This window comes from Seriola dumerili, unplaced genomic scaffold (genome assembly GCF_002260705.1).
Source record: "Seriola dumerili isolate Sdu_G_001 unplaced genomic scaffold, Sdu_1.0 BDQW01000291.1, whole genome shotgun sequence".
In the NCBI taxonomy this organism is placed as follows: Eukaryota; Metazoa; Chordata; class Actinopteri; order Carangiformes; family Carangidae; genus Seriola; species Seriola dumerili.
In genome coordinates, this window is record NW_019174546.1 from 110829 (window position 1) to 133317 (window position 22489).

General features: G+C 39.7%; 1 protein-coding gene across 1 annotated transcript in view; it reads right to left on the reverse strand.

The window, feature by feature from the left end:
* Positions 1-2: 2 nt before the first annotated feature.
* Positions 3-22489, reverse strand: part of tesk2 (testis-specific kinase 2) — a 30182-nt gene continuing 7695 nt past the window's right edge. The window contains exons 4-13 of the mRNA XM_022758152.1: positions 20528-20649; positions 17872-17920; positions 12388-12534; positions 10735-10817; positions 8843-8927; positions 8461-8544; positions 7523-7609; positions 5887-6025; positions 3949-4482; positions 3-2550 (exon numbers count right to left, since the gene is read on the reverse strand). Coding sequence (XP_022613873.1) covers positions 2249-2550; positions 3949-4482; positions 5887-6025; positions 7523-7609; positions 8461-8544; positions 8843-8927; positions 10735-10817; positions 12388-12534; positions 17872-17920; positions 20528-20649 — 1632 coding nt within the window. The 3' untranslated portion in view covers positions 3-2248. The remainder of the gene's footprint in view (positions 2551-3948; positions 4483-5886; positions 6026-7522; positions 7610-8460; positions 8545-8842; positions 8928-10734; positions 10818-12387; positions 12535-17871; positions 17921-20527; positions 20650-22489) is intronic.

The following is a 22489-nucleotide window of genomic DNA, read 5'->3' on the forward strand; positions in this document are numbered from 1 at the left end:
CTGAAGTCATCCTTAAAGAAAAGACTAAGAGACGAACTCAAGGAAAACTCAGGGAAGCTCCGTTATTCGATCAGCAAAAACATTTCAATCTGTATTTCATCGAGGGAGGTAACACAAACTTTTTACATAAATATACAAAGGTAAGACATTAAAAATGTATTCTCATAAATATCAAATTAGATCCTTTATCCTGTAAAACAGTGTGGTGAAAGTTACATTTGTTGCATAGAAAGTAGAGACGAGTAGTTAAGAGGAGATCACTGTACAAGTGCATTTTAGTTCCTATTGGAGTGAACAGACTGAGATCAGCAGAGAGTAACATCAGGATCAATACACAAGTGCTGGAGCAGAGGCAAACGCGGTTCATCATGTTTAACGAGTAAAAATCTTATTTTATAATGCAACACACCTTCCAGATGAGACTCTCATTAAAGCTGAAGAAATGCTTTAACCTGTGACATTCAACTCTGCGGTCTCACCCCTTCCACACCTATGAAGCACAGGAAGTGGACAACAGAACAGTGACGATCAAACAGGAAGTCTGACACCAAATCTGCTTAAGACATTCATCGGAGCGTGTTAATAAAAGTAGAAAATGTCATGAGACCACCAATTTATTGAAATGAAAATTCAATCAAATGTTAGCAGCAACCTCATTAGAGAGTGTTTCGGAGTATCAGAGACTTTAATGAAATGTGCTCCACTAACAAGGAAATATACACTGAATTTTAAGGAAATGCGCGGGGCAGTACATGCACCAGTGGTACATTATACGCCACAGTGAGACCAGTAAAGCCTGGGCCTGCAGTCATCTAAGCCCCAGCATCATGTTCAAAAAATGAGCCTGTGGCAGCTTTTTAGACGACTACGTGTGTGTGTGTGGAGTTTCAGCATTAATCACAGTTTGTTTCATGACACTGTTTCATTTGTAGCATTTTGACACTGTGAATTATCATTTTTTGTGTATACTGTATGGTTCATATATAATTCACATTACTGCTGGCCTTTATGTTTATCTTTAGCTACAAGTTCCACATGAGATTGATCTCCCATCTTAAAGGAGCATCCAGTTTCTAGAAATTTCAATTTTGACTTTAAAGCAAGACTACGTAACTTTTGCAGAACATCGGCCGCTTTGGAGTGAACAGTTTGTCTTTTGGCTTTAATTTTTGACAATCATCATCGTGTGTTTAGAGTTGCAAGAGGGGGCTGTTTTGAAAACTCATAAATACTGAAAAATGAAATTGGTGACTCGGCTTCGAATGCAAAAAAAATTTACAAGCTCCGTGTTTGCTGAAAGTTTGTGTGCTGGCTTTGATGTCTCGACAACACTTGCCCGTGAATGCTTTGACTGCTGAAGGGTGTTAGCTTGCTTCATCTGTGGCACTTATGGCCTATGTCATCAAGTAGCAACCAAACTGATGTACTTGAAGTCCTTAAATTCCTAAAACCATCTCCTTCATAAACTCACCACTGTTGATTTTAGGCAGAGTTTCTCCCGTGAAATAGTTCGAGGAGGCATGTTGTTGTAAAACATTTCACCGCTGCAGTCAGGTTTGAGGTTGCTCGGATGGTTTGAGATTCGCCATCTGTCTAATGCGTGTTGTGTTTCAGGCACACATTTATTACGAATCATCTCTAATTCTTTCCACTGAATGTCAGCGCACGGCCTCATTTATCCGAAGGATGTGGACGATGTTTTTTGATTTAGTTTAAAGTACTTGTCTAACAAAAGGGGAAAGTATCAAAACACATTTCTGATTTTTAGACACTCACACATACACAACACAAGGGATCTTCAGTGCCCCTTATCATAGACAAGGCGCCTAATATATGAAACTTTCAAGGAAAAAAATCTACATCATCTCACAATAGTAAATATAAACAACCTTTCAAAAAAATAATCTCTATTCCGAGTGTCCACCGTGTTGATAAAAGCTTCTTTTTTTTTTGTGCTAACACCTTGTTCTGTCACACCTGGGTGATAACAGCTTTGAAAAATATTTATTTATCTAAATTCAGTTGCGTTTGATTTATTGAACATGTGATACATTCACTTGAGAGATAAAAATCAAGTGCTTTTACTTTTCTTTTTACGTTATATTTCCAAAATCTTTGAAATGCGTCCCGGTCCGTCGGTATACCTGACTGTCCTCACAGTCAGGAGTCCGAGTCCCCGTCTCTTGTCCGAAAACCGGCACATCCTCCTCACCGCCTCCCTTCATGTGAGTGTTTGGGTTTAAATCTGTTACATCGGGCAGGTGTCTGTCCCTCTTTCTCCTTCCTCCTCTGCCTCCTGGCTGCAGGAGCAGTCCATCGCCTCCCCGTCCTCCCTCTCGCTGCTGGGGACCACCGTTGACCAGCTCTCCCCCGACAAGTCCTCCTTGTTTCCCTCCTTCCTACCCTCGACCTCTCCATCGTCCTCTCCTCCTCTCTGCCTGCAGTAAGGTGGGATCTCAACCACGACGTATTTCTTCGCCCAGCCGCCCAGCAACGCTTTCTGTCGGATGTCGTTTCCAGTCAGGCCGGCGTCAGACCTGGAGTTAGGCGCTGAGGGGAAAAAAGAAAAAAAAAAAGAGAAAAGAGGCAAAACAGGAAAGAGAGGAGAGAAAAAGTAAGGACAGTAACATAAGTGTTAGATAGGAAAGAGGAAAAGAGCAGAAATACAACAGTAAAAACAAGGACAAATTCACCATTATTATATGATTTCGGAAATTATTTATGTTGGCAAAGTATAAACTAAAATAATATAAGTACTGTAAATTAAGGCAACAAAAACTTATAATATATAACTTCTGCATAATTATACACAAAAACAATGTCTCTGTTCTAAGAGTTGCTGCATGCATTTTTCTGCTAAGGAAAACAACTCATTGCTTAATCTAGTTCAAAGCATCTCATATGTTTCCTTCAGATTTTTAAGTATGATTACTGACAAATAAACATAAATGTCTGCAGCAGCCAGGAGAGCAGGGCTGATCTGTTTCAAGGCCATAGAGGTGCTTCTCAAGAGGAGGAAATCTCAAGGATGAACAATGAATGGACCAAAAGACAGGACACCCCATCATCATCATCATCATCATCATCATCATCATCCCTGGGATGAACTGCCATGCTTCATCTTAAATCACTAATCAAGTGTTTGCCATCATGTGTAGCATCTCTTATCGGTGTCAAATGCAGCTATGAGCTTTTCTAATTACATTAGGCATCAGCTGACTCCAACCACATCTTGTTATGGTACTAGAGGTGTTTTAAGTTGAACTGTATTTATTTTATATTACTTTTAATCATAAGTAATTTTCTATTCTACTACACCAAACACATCAAAGCAATGTTTAGGTTATCTGTGTTTTTCTAACACTATATGTCTAAACAAGATGCACTTGCATTGCCTGGCGTCCTGCCATGATCTCAATGACAAAGAAAAACAAAAAACCAGACACGTATGCAAGTACTAGCAGTTTGTCATCAAGAATCAAGTTTCAAAAAAAGTCACTTTAGTATGCATATTTATGCAGCAAAGGACACCGAAATCTAAACAGATCATCTACTCCACATAGAGTACCTGTGGTGTAAGTATGAAGTTTTTCTACCATGAATCGTTCTCGAGTTATTGTGTTCACAATCATGTGTTTACAGTGTCACAGAGTAACAGACGCCAGCATGACATATTGAATACCTCTTATTTTCTAATATTTATATGACAGTCACTTTTTTTAAGGAGCAAATTTGCCTAATCAACAACATATTTGGTAATAATAGAAATTAGATTTGTGCAAATGTCACAAACACAGTTCAAAGTTGTATATTTGTTTAGTTTTTCATACAGTGGTAGATTTTTAAAAAAATAAATCTATGCCTGTGTCTTAGTTCCTTGGTTAGCAACAGCTTCCCACTGCCACCACCCGCCAAGAGCCATGTACATGTCCTCATCAGACAACTCACCTGGAAGCGTTGTGGACAGCTGGCTGGAGTTACAGGTAAGAGACCCATTGTTGTTGGAGCTGACAGCAGCAGCGAGGTGGAAGACCTCGGAGCGGGGCAGTTGGGGGGACACCGGTAAGGAGTGGCACTGTCGTCCTGGCAGCTGCTGCCAGTAGTAAGACGCCTCCTGTTGCGGCCCCACAGGTCCATGAGCAGGTGGCTGGTTACTGAACACACTCCCCGGAGGTGAGTGGAGGTCGAACACCAGCGAGAAGACAGACTTGCTGGGCACATCATAAAACTTGATCTTGCCCCCGCACAGGTCCTCTCGGGCGGTGAACGGGTTGATCTTGCGGGCTTTGGATGCTCGCTGAGTAGTGGGTGGGTTATAGTAAGGGTCCTGGACGTTGACTTTTCTTATTGGTTTGCAGGAGAAGATGTCCGATTGGCTGCGGCTGAGCCAGATGTTGCGCCGGGGACGGGGTGATTTCGGCGGGATTTTGTCATCCTGGAAACCGAGAGGGTTCAGCCGCTTGAAGCCTTGGATCTTTTCACCTTGAACAAAAAGACAGAGCATCGTTTTGTGACGTCCTTAAGTGAAATCTACAAGATATAAGTCTAGAGGTGTATCTTAGACTTTGAAGCGAAATAAACAGTCATAGTTAGATATCTTTTTCATAGTGATAATCTAATGTAACCACTAGGTGGCACTACAGGCTCAATCCTGCATAGAGTAGCTATGAGTTCCTTGAGTCCCTGTTCTTCAAATGTTTCCTGTGATACTACAGCAGATTGTTTTCCTCTTAAGTTTGTTGACTTTAAATTTTTTCATAAACTTCATATAATAAGAAGTATTAGTGCCGGTAAAGTCCTGGAAAATGATGGATTTGAGGATGACAGAAACGGAGGAAAAAGAAAAAGCGAAAGTCTTGCAAACTCAAGTTTCCAGCGATTGTTCACATTGTTTAGAAACAAACTTTGCTCACATAAGCGCATAAATAGTCGGAGGTGGACAGAGAGGGAGGGGGCCGGAGAAGTTCATGACATTACAATCGACAGCAGACGAGGAGCCAGATCCAAGTTATGTTTTCCACACAATAATAGACTCATGAGGGGTATTTCTTCTGTCAACAGGCTCGGACTGTGTTTTATGTGTTCCGTCTACAACACAACAGCAGATCAGACAAACCACATTTGTAACTAGTGTAAATCTACCCTGCATCCCGTGACATCATATGTTCGTGCTCTCCTTCTTCACACTGTGTTGTTCTGAGGAAAAGGAGCCGTTTGGCTCGTCTAAACAAAAACATTACAGCCTCCTGACTTCATGATGGTCAGACGTGCAGGCGGCTGTTCGCTGGACCAAATTAGAAGTGAAACCTGGGCCTGCATGGATCAGGTATCTGAAAATAGGAATGTTGATCTCAGACCAGTTTTCCTCTTCAAGACAAGATGAAGTTTATATTATCAGTAACCAAGGATTCTGGGCCAGCACTCGTGTTGCAAAAATGCTCCATGAATAACTTACTAGGGTGCAAAGAACAGGGGATACAGATATCACAGTAGAAGTAGGGATATTACTCTCCTGACTGTCTGACTAAACCGAGGTTAGGTTTCTCTGGGAGAGGACAGTGTAAACATTTTGCTTATTACTGACTAACTGGACAAACATGGGATCAACACTGCTTTGCAAGAGTAAATGGTGAGGAAATGGGTTTCTGTCAGGCTCACCACTGACTGGAGAACAAGCGAAATATTGACTAGCTCACTGGTTGGCGATCGGACTAGATTATAGAGTGCAAGCGGAGCCTGTAGAGGCTTCTGTTGCCAGTTCCCTTCCGACCACTTTCCTTTGACAGGAATTTACTAGCATCCTCTTGTAAACAATAGGAGCTGACTTTTAAAGACTGTAAAGCTAAAGCGGAAATGACTTTATGCGATTTTGTGCAGTGCCGATACCTTTGGGTATAGTCTTCTTGTCGTTGTCCCCACTGAGCGGGACACACTCCTGCTCCATCTCTTCAACTTTAAGGCGAGCAAGAATCTCCTCCAGGTGCCTGACGATGTCTGGGAAGGATGGACGGAGTTTAGGGTCCATCTGGGGGAGGAGGAAATGAGGATATGGAAAAAGAATGAGTGATTTATACATGGTGACGTATTGTAGAGTCAGAGATAGACTGTTCATATTAGGTTATTACCAGGGAAACATAACATAATAATTATTAACATAATTACCTAACGGTATAATTTACATAAACCAACAACACCAGAGCTGATGCCTCCACAAGCCTTGACACTGTGTTTCCTTTGTGATATGGTACAAAGGATGAATGGTAGTGGTACAAATGCAAAGATAAAGCAAAGAGGCAGACATCTGCCGAGGCCAATGTCCAACAATGTACACCAGGCTTCAGAGAAAAACATTCAAATTCATAGTATATGATCTGGATCTGTCTCAAAAGTGAATGGGTTTTCCCTGGCCTGCGCCGCATTCCTTCACTAAGTTTGGTCCAAATCGGTTCAGTATTTTTTGTGTAATGCTGCTGACAAATAAACAGATGGGCGAAAACATAACCTCCTTCCTGGAGCTACTCATTGTGTCAGTTACATTTTCAGATGTCTTTAGCAAAAATATCTGGGTGTTCTTTCCTTGAACAGGGATATACTGATGTTCAAAATGTGAGATGGGAGGAAGGAGAAACATTTGGGGCTGAAGTTGAAGATAAAAGAAGAGAAAATTGTGAGGAATTAAGAGAGGTAGATAGATGGTGTGGAAGAGGTGGGAGATGGAGAAGGGAGACAGGCTGCAGGGAGGGGGAAAGAAAGTGGAAAAACAAGATGGGGGGAAAAAATGTGGCTAAAAGACACAAAGCTAACTACGAAGTGCAAAGAGACTGGAGTCAGATCCAAGAAAGAATCTGTAACACTGACTATTTAAAAAATGAAATTCAGACAGGGGTTCTCTGGAGAACGACTTGGATTGAAAATAAGGGAGACAAGGATGATAAAAGCATCACAACAGACAAGGATGAGCAGGGATGGAGGGAGCCAATCTCGGCTCAATCAGCAGGGTGCTCCAAAAACTTTAATGCTCTCATCCTCTGTGGTTTGTAATTATATTAGAGAATAAAAAAAAAATTTTTTAAAAATCACAATTCCAGTCTGAGCATTACAACTGGATAAATCTCATGAAAAAAAACATATCTGTTATGGTTGGTTTGACCTACTTATTATTCCTTTTACTCCCTATTTCATCAGTTAATCAATTTAACAACAAATCAGTGTATGGATGTTGTGAAAAGGTCAGTCTGCCAAGTAACTGATCCAGCTTTTAGAGAATAGAAGACCCCCTGGATAGTGGGCTAAATCAGATTATTCGCATAATCAGATTGCCGCTCTATTTCTGATGACTAAAATAAAAGTTACTTAAGAAATTAAAAATGAAACAGAAGAAATTGTAGAAACAACCGAGGCAGACACACACGTGTGTCTTGGATGTAGAAAAGTTCGTCATGAACACCTCATCAAATATCACTATTCCGATTTGAGAAAAAACGGACACAGAGTGGACAGGACAGGAGTGTGGTGGGCTCACATTGCAGCAGTTGAAAGCCAGCTGGAGGAAGTCAGGCGGACAGTCTCCAACCATGTGCTGGAACGTGTGGTAGTCCAGGCCGAAGTTCTGCTCAAGAGGGAGAGACAAAGAGGTTTGAATGTACAGTATGAAAGTTAAACAGGAAATTCACAGTTACCTCTCTGACAAGAAAGATAAAGCGATAGGCAGAGCTTCATCAGATGTTTTACTCACTGTTACTCTTGTGCCAAAGCCAGCTTCACATCAAACTAATCCCTCTGACATGGTCCTGCTGACTGCCAAGTGGACTATCAAGGTCTAATAACCAAAGTCTCATTTCTGAGCTTGGATTCTCTTGTAAAGCCTGGTTTAAATGTTCAATCCACACGGCAATGCAAGGGATGATCCTATTTAACAGTTATCATGCTTTTCAATTCACACTGAGTTCTGCATGGCAGGTAAGGAAGCCTACATTAGACTGATTATTCCACCCCAAATCTTTAACAACACAGACTGTGGGTGTGATTTCACATTAGGGTTTCTGCAGATTTCAACAACTTACATTTTGTATTTTCAATGGCAGTTACAATAAGTTTGTAAACTAAACTGTAGATGTTCTTAGCTCCTAATAAGACGACAACTGTGTGCACTGAACTGAGTTTCTGCCCATCTATATTCACATTAGTTAAGTTTGTTAAGTTAATATAAATATAAACTTGTGAGTATTACTTCCCATATGAAACAAACAAAATAATGACAAGGTACAGCAAATGAACTACTTCTAAATATTTAAAGTTCAGTTATAATTTCAGCAGAATCGGATGGACAAACATTTCAGCTGTATGTGTGTCATGTGAATGTTCCACGGCGTAAACAGGGTGAGGATTATGGGATACCAAGAGATCAACCTGTATACAAAGCAAACAACAGGGTGAGAAAGAGGTGAGATGAGTAGTCACCTCCGTGCGGGGTAGGAAGTCAGGGTCAGCCTGGATCCTTGCAATGATCTCACACAAGATTATTCCATAGGAGAATACATCGGCCTAAAAATAGATAGACACAAAAATGAACACAAACACAGATAAATGCAAACTGTTTAAGTTTTTCTTCATTCTGGGAAATTCCCTAATATTAATTCACTTCTTACCTTAGTTTCTTTCCTTCCTGTCTGTAATACAACTCTCTAAATTCTACATTCTTTCTAGTTTTTCCAACCTTTGTTACAAAGCAAACTAATCTAATGTTTAGTATATTTGAGTTTATTTTCCAAATCATCTTTACTAATGCCACTACTTGGTATTAACTTTTGCAAAGGTCAAAGGTCAAAGCTGGTGACTTTACCTTCTCATTGTAGGGTTCATCTCTCAGCACCTCTGGAGCCATCCAGAAAGGAGAACCGACAACCGAGAGCTTCTCTCCCTCGGCACTGAATACAACACACACACACACACACACACACACATACACACGTTTGACAGATTATATGCAACATGTCATCAAAATGAGGAAGTCATCCGCGCCAGAAAGTTCAAGCAACTTGAGAGGCTTTGAGCTGACTCCTGGACTCTGTGTTCCTGGTTGAGTAATATAATAACACCATGTTTACACAGAGCATCTAGCTTGAAGAAAAGTCAGAGCATATTCACTATCGGTTTGTGTGTAAACCTTTCGAGCCGGAGAAACGTTGGTTTGAATTAATCCTCTTCTGGCCAATAGCACCACCAGGAGGTGACCCCTGACCTGACCCTGTCCTTGTTATGTGTAAATAAAAGATGTAAGCAGCAGGAGAAAAAAACACAAGGGTGGGCTTTCCAATAACTGCCTGCTATTGCACCTGTGTTGACGTGTTAGCACTTAATAAAAAAGTCTGTTTGAGAGCTTTTGAAGTCATTTCTCCAGACTGACTTTGTAATGTTAATATGAACAACCTGATAGATAAAAGAAGCTGAGAGAAGACAACAGTGCAAACAGGCAAATATGAAAGCTAAGCCAACTCTAGTCAGAATTAGCCTGTTGCTCTGTGTGTTTACCCTCTAGCTAAAGCATAACTGCAGCTTTAACTCGTACCAGGCTTCAATCTGTTTTAAAAAGACGGTAGATGGTGTGTATAAAGAATCTTTACTCTCTAATCCTTTCAGTTCTGTAGCTGTTGCTCTGTTTGGATTTAGACTGGGTGACAGAGATCTTGCATCTCAAATCTTTGTGTGCAAAGAAAATGTGTCATTTCCTGACAAATCACACAAATCGTGTGAGTTTAAAGTGTGGCTATATTCTGTGCATTATTCAAACATGTTTGCATGCCCACCTCCTCATGCAAAGACATACAATCATTTTATGTAAGTGTAATTCACTCTGTTCCTTAAGACAAGGCCCCTCCTTCTGTGTGCTGCTGCAGCATTAGAAACTAGAGCCCTGCACTGATAGTATCCTCCTGTTATCAAAACACTAAAGCAGAGAATGTAATCTGTACAGCCTGCGGTTGATGTTAGTGGCTGACCCATGTGTTAATAAATAACCCTGCGCCTGGTCTGAGGAGGAGGGAAAAATCACTTAAGTGAGTTACAAATAGCCACAACAGCAAAAACAGAAAAGAAAACATTCAAGTGGAGAGCAAGCATGGAGAAAATGATCACACCTGTGCTGATATTCTGTATCTGCACCAGATGTAACGCTCCATATTTTGACAGGTTTTTTTTCAAAGTGTTAATGAGATTTATTAAGATATTGCTGCTAAATTATTAACAAAACAACTGTGTAGTTATAAAGCAAGCAGGCACAGAACATCATTAGCATTCACTGTGAGTCATGTATCATCTGTCGTCCAATATTCACTCTCCTTTCAGCTCTGGTTTTCTGAGGAATATATCTGGGGCTTTAACTGATACATGCTCGACTTTGTTCATCAGCCACTCACTAACTGTTTGCTGTTTGATGATTGGCAGGTGGTGTACATGAGGTATTCAGAGAGGGGTTTTTTTTTTGCAGGAAATAGCTACCTACAAGGGACAAGAACAGCTGTGACACAACCACATAAATTAAAACAGACAGCTACAAGAGGCTACAAAGCTCTGTCAGAGTTGGGTGATAATTTCCCAACAATTTTAACACATTGAGCAGCCTCTTTTCACTCTGCATACTCATTAGGTTAGATTAGATGTTATTATTTATTAACTAATAAGGATGTAACACTGGGTATATGTATGTAGAGCAGTGATCAGTGGAATACTCCTTACAGATTAGTGGGGATCTTCTCCGCCAGGCCAAAGTCTCCCACCACCGCTGTGTAGCCATTTTCATCACATTTGATCAGGCAGTTCTGTGAACACAGAAAAACATTATCATCATTAACACATTTAGCTGAGGAAGTTGCAACACAGGGGGATTAAAAAAAAGCAACACTTTGTGGGCTTGGCAACATCAGTCAGACCTCTACTTCCTAGTTGAACTTGGACTTAAGCCTTCAATAACAGTTCACTGTACATTGTTATTCTGTGTACATCAGAAAAGAGGAACCAACAAGACATTTCAATATGCATTCCTACAAAGTTTGGACTTTTCCTCTTCACTCTAAAATTAGCTATTTCTAACTCAACAGTTACCATTTGTTGCAATATTATCCAAGCAGTGTTGAAATGAAGCTGTACAGAAAAGTACCTGCATCCTGACATCATCTGCACAACCTTGCGTAACATTACAGTTAAACTGACATTTGGCAGCCACGGATACTGAGTTGAGCTGAACCTTGCCCTTCACTCCTTGTACTATGTGGCATTATGTAGTCAGCTGTAAGTGCTGTGAATATGTCTCTGTGCAAATGCCTAATTGGGCATGGGTATTTCCTCTAAGCTTTGGAAATTTATATCTTATCACTCCTTTATAAAGGAAGGGTACATCAACATGTAGCTCCCTAAAAATACAGCATATCTATAACACAGGATAAAGTAACAGTTGGAAGGAGAGAGTGTTTGGAAAAAGTATAAAGCATGAAATAAAATATAAAGAAAAAGAGAGAAAGCTGCTCTGTTTATTGACTTTCAGGACGGAGGTATGAGTCATGAGCACTGTGTATTAATTTGAGGAACTATAATCTAGAAAGGCTATGAAAACATTATTCAACCCCCAGTATCAGCTTGTTGTTCTCTTATCTGTTCCAATGAAAGATTTCACTTAAAAGCATTGCTTTCTGTGCACTTTCGTATTCTTCTGCAGATGACCACCTATAATCTTACACAGGCAATGAATGAAGGGTTTACAGCAGAGTGCGTACTGTCCCTGCTCCATGCCAACATGGCTCTGGGTCAAGTTGGAAAACTAGAGGCTGCCTGGTACAGATTATCACATCTGACAGTGACGCTGTGTTCCGTACAGAGAGGTTAGCAGGTCTAAGACTACAAGAACAGATAAGTGTGGCAAGACACGAATATCTATAATATAATCTAAACTCCAAGCCTGACGTCCAGAGGTCGCTTCATTATTCCAGTCACCAAACAGTATTAATGCACTTAGAGCTGTCAAAAACCAGCTAATATTTGAATATCTTAAGTACAAAAGTCCTGGGCCATCTAAAACCACTGAAGAAGGTAAACACAAAATCAACATTTGAACTAATCTCACTGTATTCTTCTCGACACAAAATGCTTGTAATAAATTTTTTCAACAGACTTATGGAAAAGATATGTTGTTAAAATGTAAAAATGTTAAAAGATGTTTTTCAAGTGATGCTGCTTTAATACAATACAATAGCAAAAATATTATACATACACATAATAAAAATACAAACGTACAGCCACTGCTTTGTTGTGCTGGGGACACAAGCAGAGCTGTAGTCTTATTTTTAGCTACGGTTTCTCCTCTTAATGACCAATTAGCCTGTCTGGCTAGCTAACCTTGGAGGTGAGGTCTCGGTGGAATATGCCTTTAGAGTGCAAGTAGGCCAGACCGCTGGCGATCTCGCTGGCCAGTTTCACCCTGGTGGGCCAAGTCAGGTGTTTGTTGCTGTCGAGAAGCTGCTCCAGGTTTCCGCCATTGATGTACTGGAGACAGAGAGAGATCGACGCACAAATGAATGAACAGGTGAATACGCTATATTGGCACTCAAGCACATGAACGTAGCGCTTTACAAGCAGACCAACGATAAACAGTGATAAACATGTTTTCATTTGTTCCACATCCACACCACTCACAAGCTTCACAAAGTCTTCAACAGACAAGGTCTTTCATAAAGCCACAGCAACAGTAGGTGTAAGAAGAGGGAGAGTTAGAACATCATTTTTTCTGAGTCATTACATTCATGCTGGATAATTCTGCTCCTCTGCACCTGATTTACATCCAATGCAAACATGCGATGTCAGTTCAGGAAGTAGTGTGTCCTTTATGTAACAAGGCATAAATAAACAGAGTTTGTGTCCCATCACAGACCTGCAATTAATGTTTACACTTTTTGATCAACCATTACCACAATATTCCCTCACCTTAACCACACCCTAGTCACCAAAGAGGGTTCAGAGTGTTCAAAGGTGAGGATATACGTACATATTCAGAGGGTAAAAAGGTTTGGTGATGGGTAAAAGAATGGTGATGGGTAAAAGAAATGAATCTAGGAAATTGTTTAAATTTGAATGTTAACAGCTACAGAAAAAACTGTGCCGTAAAGCTTCCACAAATTCAAAGACATTACGTGTTAAACAATAATTTATTAGTGACATTAAATGTGAGGAGATGTCAAATGACTTCTCACAGGAATTAAATGTGAGAAGTTTGAACTCAGTTGGTGTGACAACTCTAATCATAGCAACATAACTCTCTGTTCTCAGTGACAGAAAGAACAGACCTGAGAATTACTTGGTCAAGTGGTGTGCTGACTAACCCGCTCGCTACCTGGCTAAAAATATACAGACAAACTACATAAAAGGTACTGCTTAACTACATTCTGCGAACCAACTGCCTGACGACCGATGGCTACAGACAGCCTACCTGTCTGCCTGGCAGGGGTATCAAACAACTGGCTGAACAAAATTTGGCTTGATCTCTACAGAGCAGCTGCTCTTCTACATGAATGTGGACCTTCTGACCATCGTTCAGGCTGAAGAGTGGGCAGCCAAGAGGGCAAATCAGCTCAGCGTGCTGGGAGGGTCCTTTACTGCGCCTGTCAGCTTTGATCCAGAAGAACTTGTCTGACCTTGCCGGTTGCATGCAAACACACACTAAATCCCATGTCGGATATCACGAACAACAGTGGTTAACTAGGGAGAGCTGAGATGGGATAAAGAGATGGTCCGGTTTAGTTCTGGTTATTGGTTATGGCTGACAAGCACGGAATTAGGACAAAGGGGGCTGATGGTGAAGAGAGGAGGGCTCTACTTCTTCACGCAATGCAATAAACTGGGCTTCTGGTCAGATTAATTCTAATTTTCTGCTAATCTTAAATTGTAACAATGTAGAACTCTGTATGAAAGGGGCTTAAAAAGATGAAACTAGACCAAAACAGTTTGTTTTCTATCAGCTCAACGATAACAAATTTCATTATTTACCCTAAGCTGTGTATGATTTTTCCAGAATCACATCCACAGTCACACTACCACTTATCGAATATAAACCGCCGTGAGGGTTCAGCTTCCACAGAAAGATGAAGTGTTACAACATCAAAAGATACAGACTGTGTTGAGTTTTCAATCGAGTATTCTTCTGTAAATAAAAAGTCTTAGAAACAAGTAAATAATTGGTTCAGTCTGGATGAGATCCCAGGATATTTGACAGAGAAAATCTATCATGTTAAATCATGTTAAACTCAATGACATGCAAACATGTCAGCGAGAAATAAGGAAGCTTAAGTTGTTGTAAGTATGTCATATAATGTTTTTACATTTTAGGGAGAGACTTGGCTGTTTGTTACAGCGCAAATAAAAATGTCAATGAAAACAAATCTCATTTGATAAATTGTGTAAATAAGTTGTGTAGTGTACCCTAATAAAAATAATAAGTCACTGGCTATTATCTAACATGTAATTTACATTCTGCATCATTTACTCCTACAACAGTTTTTCAGCCATGTATTCTATTTAAATGCGATCCAAGGTAATGAAACATGTATTCATTTTCAATCCTAAATAATGATCTTAGTAGCTGTTCTGTTTCAATTTTAAATCCTAATCAACCACTCAGAGACAATAGTCCATTACAGCTCATGGGGTAATCAGATAATGGTTTATTGCTATTATTTTGAAATTCTACGTCAGTCTGAGGACTCACTAAAGAAAGTAACACAATGTTTAAATAGTCTGGGGACTTGTAGAGTAAAAGGATCTGTGTACCTGTGCATATAGTGTCAAAGTCAAATCCCCACCCCCAAAAAAGGCTGAGCTCCCTTTAGCCTTGTACCCTCAAATGTTCTGTCTAACACACACACACACACACACACACACACGCATATAAACACACACACATAAACACCCCATTTCAAGATGTCAGAGGATTACAGTATTTGTCCAACAAATTCCTCAGTACAGCTACAGATTTCAACATCTGTTGTCTGCCTGGGGAAAACTCCACTGGAGACAATTAAAACTCAGACTAATCCAACTTCCTTCCTTTATTATCTCATTTAAGATGTAGATGGAGCTGATTTTATCCTCACATTGACCGAATATGCAGCGAGCGCGGTGCGTGCCTGGTCCAAAATGCAAATCACATGGTTTAAGCGGAGGAGTGCACCTGCTGTGTCAACTTTAAGTAACTGAATGGGAATAAAATCCCATTCGAAAAAAAAAGCCTCTTACTCCGGCATGGCATTTTCCCCTGGAATTTGCTTTATCCTATTCGTGGAGTTACTGATAACCACAGTAATTACTTCACATAGCACATGTTTCAGCCACATAAGTGCCTCGGCTTGATCACGTACAATGTAGAGTGGTGAGGAAATGAAAAACATACGGCAACTGTAGTGGAAATTGCTCAGCTTCACTGTCTGTGGTCCAGGTTAAAAACCCTGGAGAGACTCAAACAAAAGATTCTTTGTTTGCTGCTGGGAACAGCTTCAAACAGCAGTATAATCCTGCCATGGGTCATGACTTACCATTAGCCCAGATTATAATTGCAGTAGCATTTCCTATAAGGTGCATTAAATTGAGATTCAGCAGAGACAGAACGAGGTTCAACACTTTAAATCATTCTCTACATCTGACAGAGTCTTCAAGGGTTCATTCTCACTATGATACATTATACTGGTGCCAGTCTGTCGTGAAATAGTCCTGAGTACCTTGACAAGCTAGTTAACTATTACACAATTTGTAAACTTATAGGTTTTATCTTAAGTAGGCCTTGCAGAACCTGACATAAAAAAAACCACCAGCATATACCTATAATACACTTTATACCTGCTATACTTTACTTTATTTACACTATGTGAGATGTTTTGGAGAAGTGTAAAGTGTTATAAAAACGTACAACTACGGCTGTACCTACTGTTAAAAGCAACAAACAAGTTTATTAACAGTCAATGGAGGCCGTGCTGCTCAGTTCTAACGCTTCTTGACTGTGGCTTCAGGTTCATTTAGTAAATGTTTAGGGGAAAGATACTTCACCAAACAGTTTTGTTTATTTTTTCTGTTGGACTTGGACTTATGTGTGCTTGCCTGTGTGTCTGCATGTGCGTCTGTGTATGAGAGAGTAAGGTGAGGTGGCTTGCGGCCATGCAGTAACTTTATTCTCCATTTCCTCTGAGCACGGCCTCATAGTAGGGGTCAGGTAACAAAACAGCATGGGCCTGCTAACAGGGTCAGAGCATTCAGTTAGGTCCTGACATGACACAACAGGATCTGTTTACCCTGCAGCAGGAAAACAAGACCAACCGCAGTGAGCGTGCACATATGTGCGTCTTACAATAGGTGGATTCGCTTTGCAACTTGAGTGTAGGAAAAAAAGTTATGTGTGTATGTAAGTTTCTTAAAATGCGTTCTCTTCTGTAACTGCAGAAGGTTGGTGTTTGTCTTTGTTTGTCAAGGCTACAATAAGCTAATTCACTGTGCAGCGCAACAGTGTAATCAAGCACACATGTGCGCCTGGAAGGATCTTTAACACCGTTCAACAGTGTGGTCTTTCTTCTGACTGGGATGAATCGTATGTTTTGTACCGTCTGTCCACGTTTACATGTGTTTGACCATTGCATATGTGTTCAATTACAAGCGTGTCTGCAGAGATGCAGCTTAAGTCGCTGGTTGAACTGTTGAAGTGTACTGAATGTGCGTGTGTCTGTATGTACTTGTACATGTGTGCATCTGTAATGAATGTGTGTAAAACCACCATCATCCCTAAATAAAAAAAAAACAGAATTTGTGAATCAAGCAGCTGGGAAACATTGCAAGAACTTTGAGCTGCAACTGAAGATTATCTGATGATTATTACTTGACTAGTCATTTAGTGCATAAAGGGCAGAAATAAAATAAAAAAATACTCATCACAATTCCCCAGAGCCCAGGGTGACATCTTCATCTTTTTATATGTTTTCATATATTTGTCTGACCAGTAGTCTAAACTTTACTATAATGCAAGACGAGGAAAAGCACCAATTACTTCTCACACTGGAGAAGCTGCAGCCAGCAAATCGACTTATCAATTAATCAACTAATAGTTTCAGCTCTACAAGACATTTTCATTTATTTTAGTATAATTGTCATATCTAGAATCCATCATTCAGCAATGTTTCCTGTTTCCTGAAAGTCAAATAATAAATTTTTTTTTTTTTTTTTTTTTTTTTTACAATTTTCAATTTTCAATTTTACCTGTGGTCTTGGGAAGTTTTATTAATCTAATATATCAACTGCTAATCAAGCATTTTCATGACTAATTAATGACTATTACAACCACAAAGTCTCTCCCGCTCTCCCTCACACACACAGACACACAGAGAAACACAGAGGAACATAGACAGGTTAAATATAGGTTATGCGCAGCCTGAAGATACAGTATTGCTCACCGTCACTCTAATGGTGAATGTCCTCACATTAAGTCTCTCTGGAAGTTTTATTAGCTGCCTGTATCAAATTTTCCCTCTTACAGAGACACACACAGCCTAAGTGTTATGTATACATAAGAACATTCAGTTCTTGAGGTGTCCTACAATTACAGACTGGTGTGTTACTGTGTTGTGTTCATGGATGACGTGATGTTCACCTGAAAACAGTAGGAAATTATATACAAACACACACTCAGGGCTCACATTTACTAGTAGACACAAGAAGAAACTGGAACATATTTTAAGCCTATCTGTATCCCACCTTTCATTAGTAGAAACACTTTGATCTCACACGTCATTGTTTTTTTGTTTTTTTTTTTTGCTTTAATGTGAGATGGTGTGTTTGTGTGTGATCTCCTACCTCCGTCAGAGCATGAAGCTGTCCCTCGTGGACACACACTCCCTTGAACCTACAAAAACAACATAAGACATGCAAAATGAAGGTATTGTTGAATAATGCAGGACATTTGTTGTTGATTTGTATAAAATGGCTTAAATCTGTCTTATCTACTTTTTCACAATCTGAACAAAGGTGGAGTTTCCTAGTTCAATCACTTGCTCTGTAGGGTCATAGTTTAGTTTAGATTAAAATAAGATAGAAATGTGTTAACAAAACACCTGCATGGTCTTCTCTGCTGTTAAGAAAAAATGTGAAACTCCACTGGGCAAGACCACACAAGCCATTACTGCGAGACTGTCTGTTAACAGAGGGAAAATAACAGCTCAGTTGGTTCATCAGCATTCCATCCATTTCTGCCTCCACCTTTCCCATCATTAGCAATAGAGAGAAATTGCCTTTTCGTTTGAGACAACACTACTACTACTACTACTACTACTTTTGACGGGGTTCATGAGCCCAAAAGGTTGGAAAATATCTTTAACTCAGAGAGGACGCATGCACTCCTTCAATCAAAGTGAAACGATGTCAGTGTGTGTGTGTGTGTGTGTGTGCGTCTAAGTGCGTGCGTGTGTGTAGAGTAACATATGAAACAACTTTGCTCATGAGGAGCGCTGAAGGCCTCATAATTCAGGAGGCAATGAAAAGGTCAACTTTGTGGGTCCTTGTTAGATTTTAGCTAACAATGACCCCCTCAGTGCCTGCTTGTTAACACACAGACAGACACACAATCCACTCGGCATGCTCAACAAAGATGGCATTGTAAAAAGATACGGTGCATGTGTGTGTGCACAAATACACACACACAAATATTTACGCACGTATGTGCGTGTTCATAAACACGCACTCTCCCACTTAGGAGCTCGGAGCAGAATGTCAATTTGAATGAAAGTGTTTACAACAAAAAGCAAGAACTACACTATTCTGGGGCATCGTAGTCAGTGTCAATGAATTTGCGTGGACTGGCTATAAAGTTTTATTTTGTCTTCTGACTTTTTATTTTCCAGTCATAAAGCACAAGGCTGTTTATTTTTATAGCGTCTGTTAGCTCAGTATAGCACAGAAGCAATTCACTGTGCTTTCCACAAGCTACAAACACAATAAAAAAGGAAATAAAATCAATTAAAAGGAATAAAATTATAAAATAAAATACAAATAGACAAAAAATAACAACCACAAAAAAAGTGGAAGTGCAGTAACAAGGTGTCCCAAATTCTAAAAGAGGACATAAATTGCAGAAGGGAAATTAATCAATTAAAGCCACAGAAGAACAACGTGCTACTAGCTGACCACTCCCACAAGATCTAAGAGACCTACTGGGTTTATATTTGTCAAGCATATGAAAGACACTGTTAACCGATTTATAAATTAGTAGCAGCCATTTAAAACCTTTTCTAAAAGTAACTGGTGGGCATTTAACAGTGATAAAAAAAATGAAGAAAAAGTAATTTTGCATTCGCGTCCAACCGATAACACATATCGGCATATCGGTTTAGGTTTTGGCATATTGAGTTTGACCAAAGATTAGACTGCCTGTGCTTTGGGTATTGAGGTGGAAAAGCCAATCAGCTCTCTATGCTTCATGAAGTCTCACCTCCACTTAACCGTGATTGGTCAGCTCACAAAACACAGCCATTATTATGCAGTGCTTCTAAAAAATTGGTTTTCCATTAATGGTGTCTGCTAAAGCCAAAGTCTGAAAAATGTGAAAAAGAGGCAACACTAAAACTGCAGGGCCACAGAACCAGGTGTAAGGGGCTCACACAGTATCATGCTATGTCCATTTTGTCAAAACAATTATTGACTAGGATCTCTACATTAAAAAAAAAAAATGAATGTGATCGTTCACAGCCTCGTCCTGTTCCCTTGTGATAGAACGGGTGCTCCTCGAGTTTTAGCCTGTAGGGCATCTGCTGCAGCTCTAACAGGAGCTGGCAGTTTAGAAAATCCATTGTTAATAGGCTCTGTGTTTGACACAGTTTCTAGTCAACCCCAGAGGAAACAGGTCACAACCACAGACTCATGAACAAGTGAGAGAGGAGGTAAAGGCAGAGGCAGACCATATGAGTAAATATATTAATTTATAACCAAAGAGGCAAGCTTTACAGGAAATGACTAATATAATGTGTGACACTGTTTACACAGAAATAATGAGGATTTATTCTTCATTTATTATTAGCAGTTCCTGAGTGACCTAAACTCTTAAGCCTTAGAATAAGCCTATTGTGAATTTATGAAAGCGAGCTTATTCCAAGTTATTACTGGCATCTTATTGTTGAATGTCTTATAGTACACTGATACATAACAGACCTTTTGGATTTGACCATTAGACATGCTAAAAGGAAATCACTACCAATAATCTCCCAGGGCTAATCACGTTTTACAAAGTAGCTCATGTTACATGAAGAGTTAACTACAACAACAAAGTGGAGAATTATCACATTATTTTGCTTGCTTTGTCTAATGATTAACATAAATGCAACTTTAAAGCTGCTTTCCCAATAGAAGAACAAACAAAGTTTCAAAAACAAAATAAAATTCAGACATTTTTAAGTCTGGCTTAAAATCTTTAGTAAGCTCCCCCCACTTGTTTAGATCAATAATTTATTCAGTTACCAACCTGAGTATGTTTGGATGTGAAAGCCGGTTCATTAGCTGGACCTCTCTCAACATGTTAGCTCTGTTGCTGCTGAGCTTGTTCATCTTTAGAGCCATAACTTGGTCTGAAGCTCGATGACGTACCTGTAAAACAGTCAAATGATGCCATGTTTCAACATGCTGCAAGTACAGTCAAATACGACATGAACAATGGTTAAATCACTATGTATGAACTACACCGAACATAACCTTTATTCAGATGGCTATAAAAACTGGGATTGAAAATATGACCGTTTCATTCAACAGTAAATCAAAACTATTCTGTTTAATTTTCAGTTTGTGTTACTAACAATCACTTTAATAGCTTGAAACACTGCTCTTCTTTTAATGGTGAGTGGAAAAAAAAAATCTGTCTCTGTCTCTGCAGCATTAAACAGAGTAAGCAGAAAAGGAAGGCAGCACATAAAAGAGAACTGAAATGAGGTCAGTCATTGCTGACCAGCCATGACAAAATAAATGTGTCAGTCCAGACCTGCACAATCAATTTTGTATTATGCTGCATTGGGATTTTGGTTTCCATCTAATCTAAAATTAAGTGAAGGCATCACCATACCACCATCCATTCATCCATCCATTCATTGTTGACCTATCCCAGCATGCTTTGGGTGCAAGGCAAGCAAACACACTAGACAGGTCATGGCATAAAGACAGCACTGAAATCCTTCCTGCTGAAGTTTAAAACGATACATATGTTGCTTTAATATACCACTCGTGCAGTAAGATAATCTTGTTCTTCAAGTGGAGTAGAGTAACCAAGATGCACGTTTACATTATTTCTGACTAGGAACAAGCAGTATTATGTGTTCAGGAGTGAACTGAAATTCAAAGATTTTAATTTGGAGTAATTTACACACTGACTGACATGTACTCACCAAAAATAGCTGTAGTCCATTTCTATTAAGTGAAAAGCCTTTAAAAGAGCACTTAGCACATTTAATCTCTGCATCGAAGCAGTAATACAATACAATATTTTTTTTAGTACTATTAAAGACCAGGAGCCAACGTGCATTACTTTTTCTTGCCTCAGTCACTGTCTTTGAAACAGAAAGGTGAACTCAGGTCGTCTTACAACCTGTTTCAGAGATGCCATGACACAAATTAATTACCAAGAATTGAAGTTCTTCTAAATGCACTCATAGTGCATGCAAATAGGAAATATCAACTAGCAAACCACAGTCAGCAGAACACCAGATGACTGAGCTGCTGCACACTGATCTATCTACCTGCACGTGCTTACTCACTTCCTGGCAGCAGAGACATATTTAGATCACAAAGCAGCTTTTAATCCAGTAGTTTGAAAAGACGAACTTGATACTCCTGTGTATATAGGTAGGCATCGTCCAGCAACAAAGAGCCTATTCAAACATAATCAAGAGCTCCAGACAAAGAATACAGAACAGGAAGAAGCATCATACATACGTGCAAAAACACTTACTGTCACATCAGTGACATTGAGGGCTGTGGACATCACAAACATCATGACCCTTTTAAAGGATATTTCAATACTGCAAATGTCCACTACTGATGTGCATCATTGTGGAGAACAGAAATGATGACATATGATTAGATATGATTATTTATATATCATTTGACAAAAAGTATGGAACATACTTTGGATAGACAGCTCTCCCAGGAAACAGCTATTCAGACTAGGAAAATCCTGATAACTTTAATCTATGGAAATACGGTACCAAAGAGACTGTCAAACATATTCACTAAACAGTGGGCAGCTTTATGTCATCCTGACCATCTTCCATCATCACAGCCACAGCGAACCAGTGACAATGGAGGGCAGTATCACTTACATTAGGACGGACAACTCACCGATGGGACAAAGTCAATATGGAGTACATAGGTTTACGTTTACATTGAAAGTCAGTGAAATACACTGCTGGACAAAACTGTTGCTAGAGTGAAAACATCT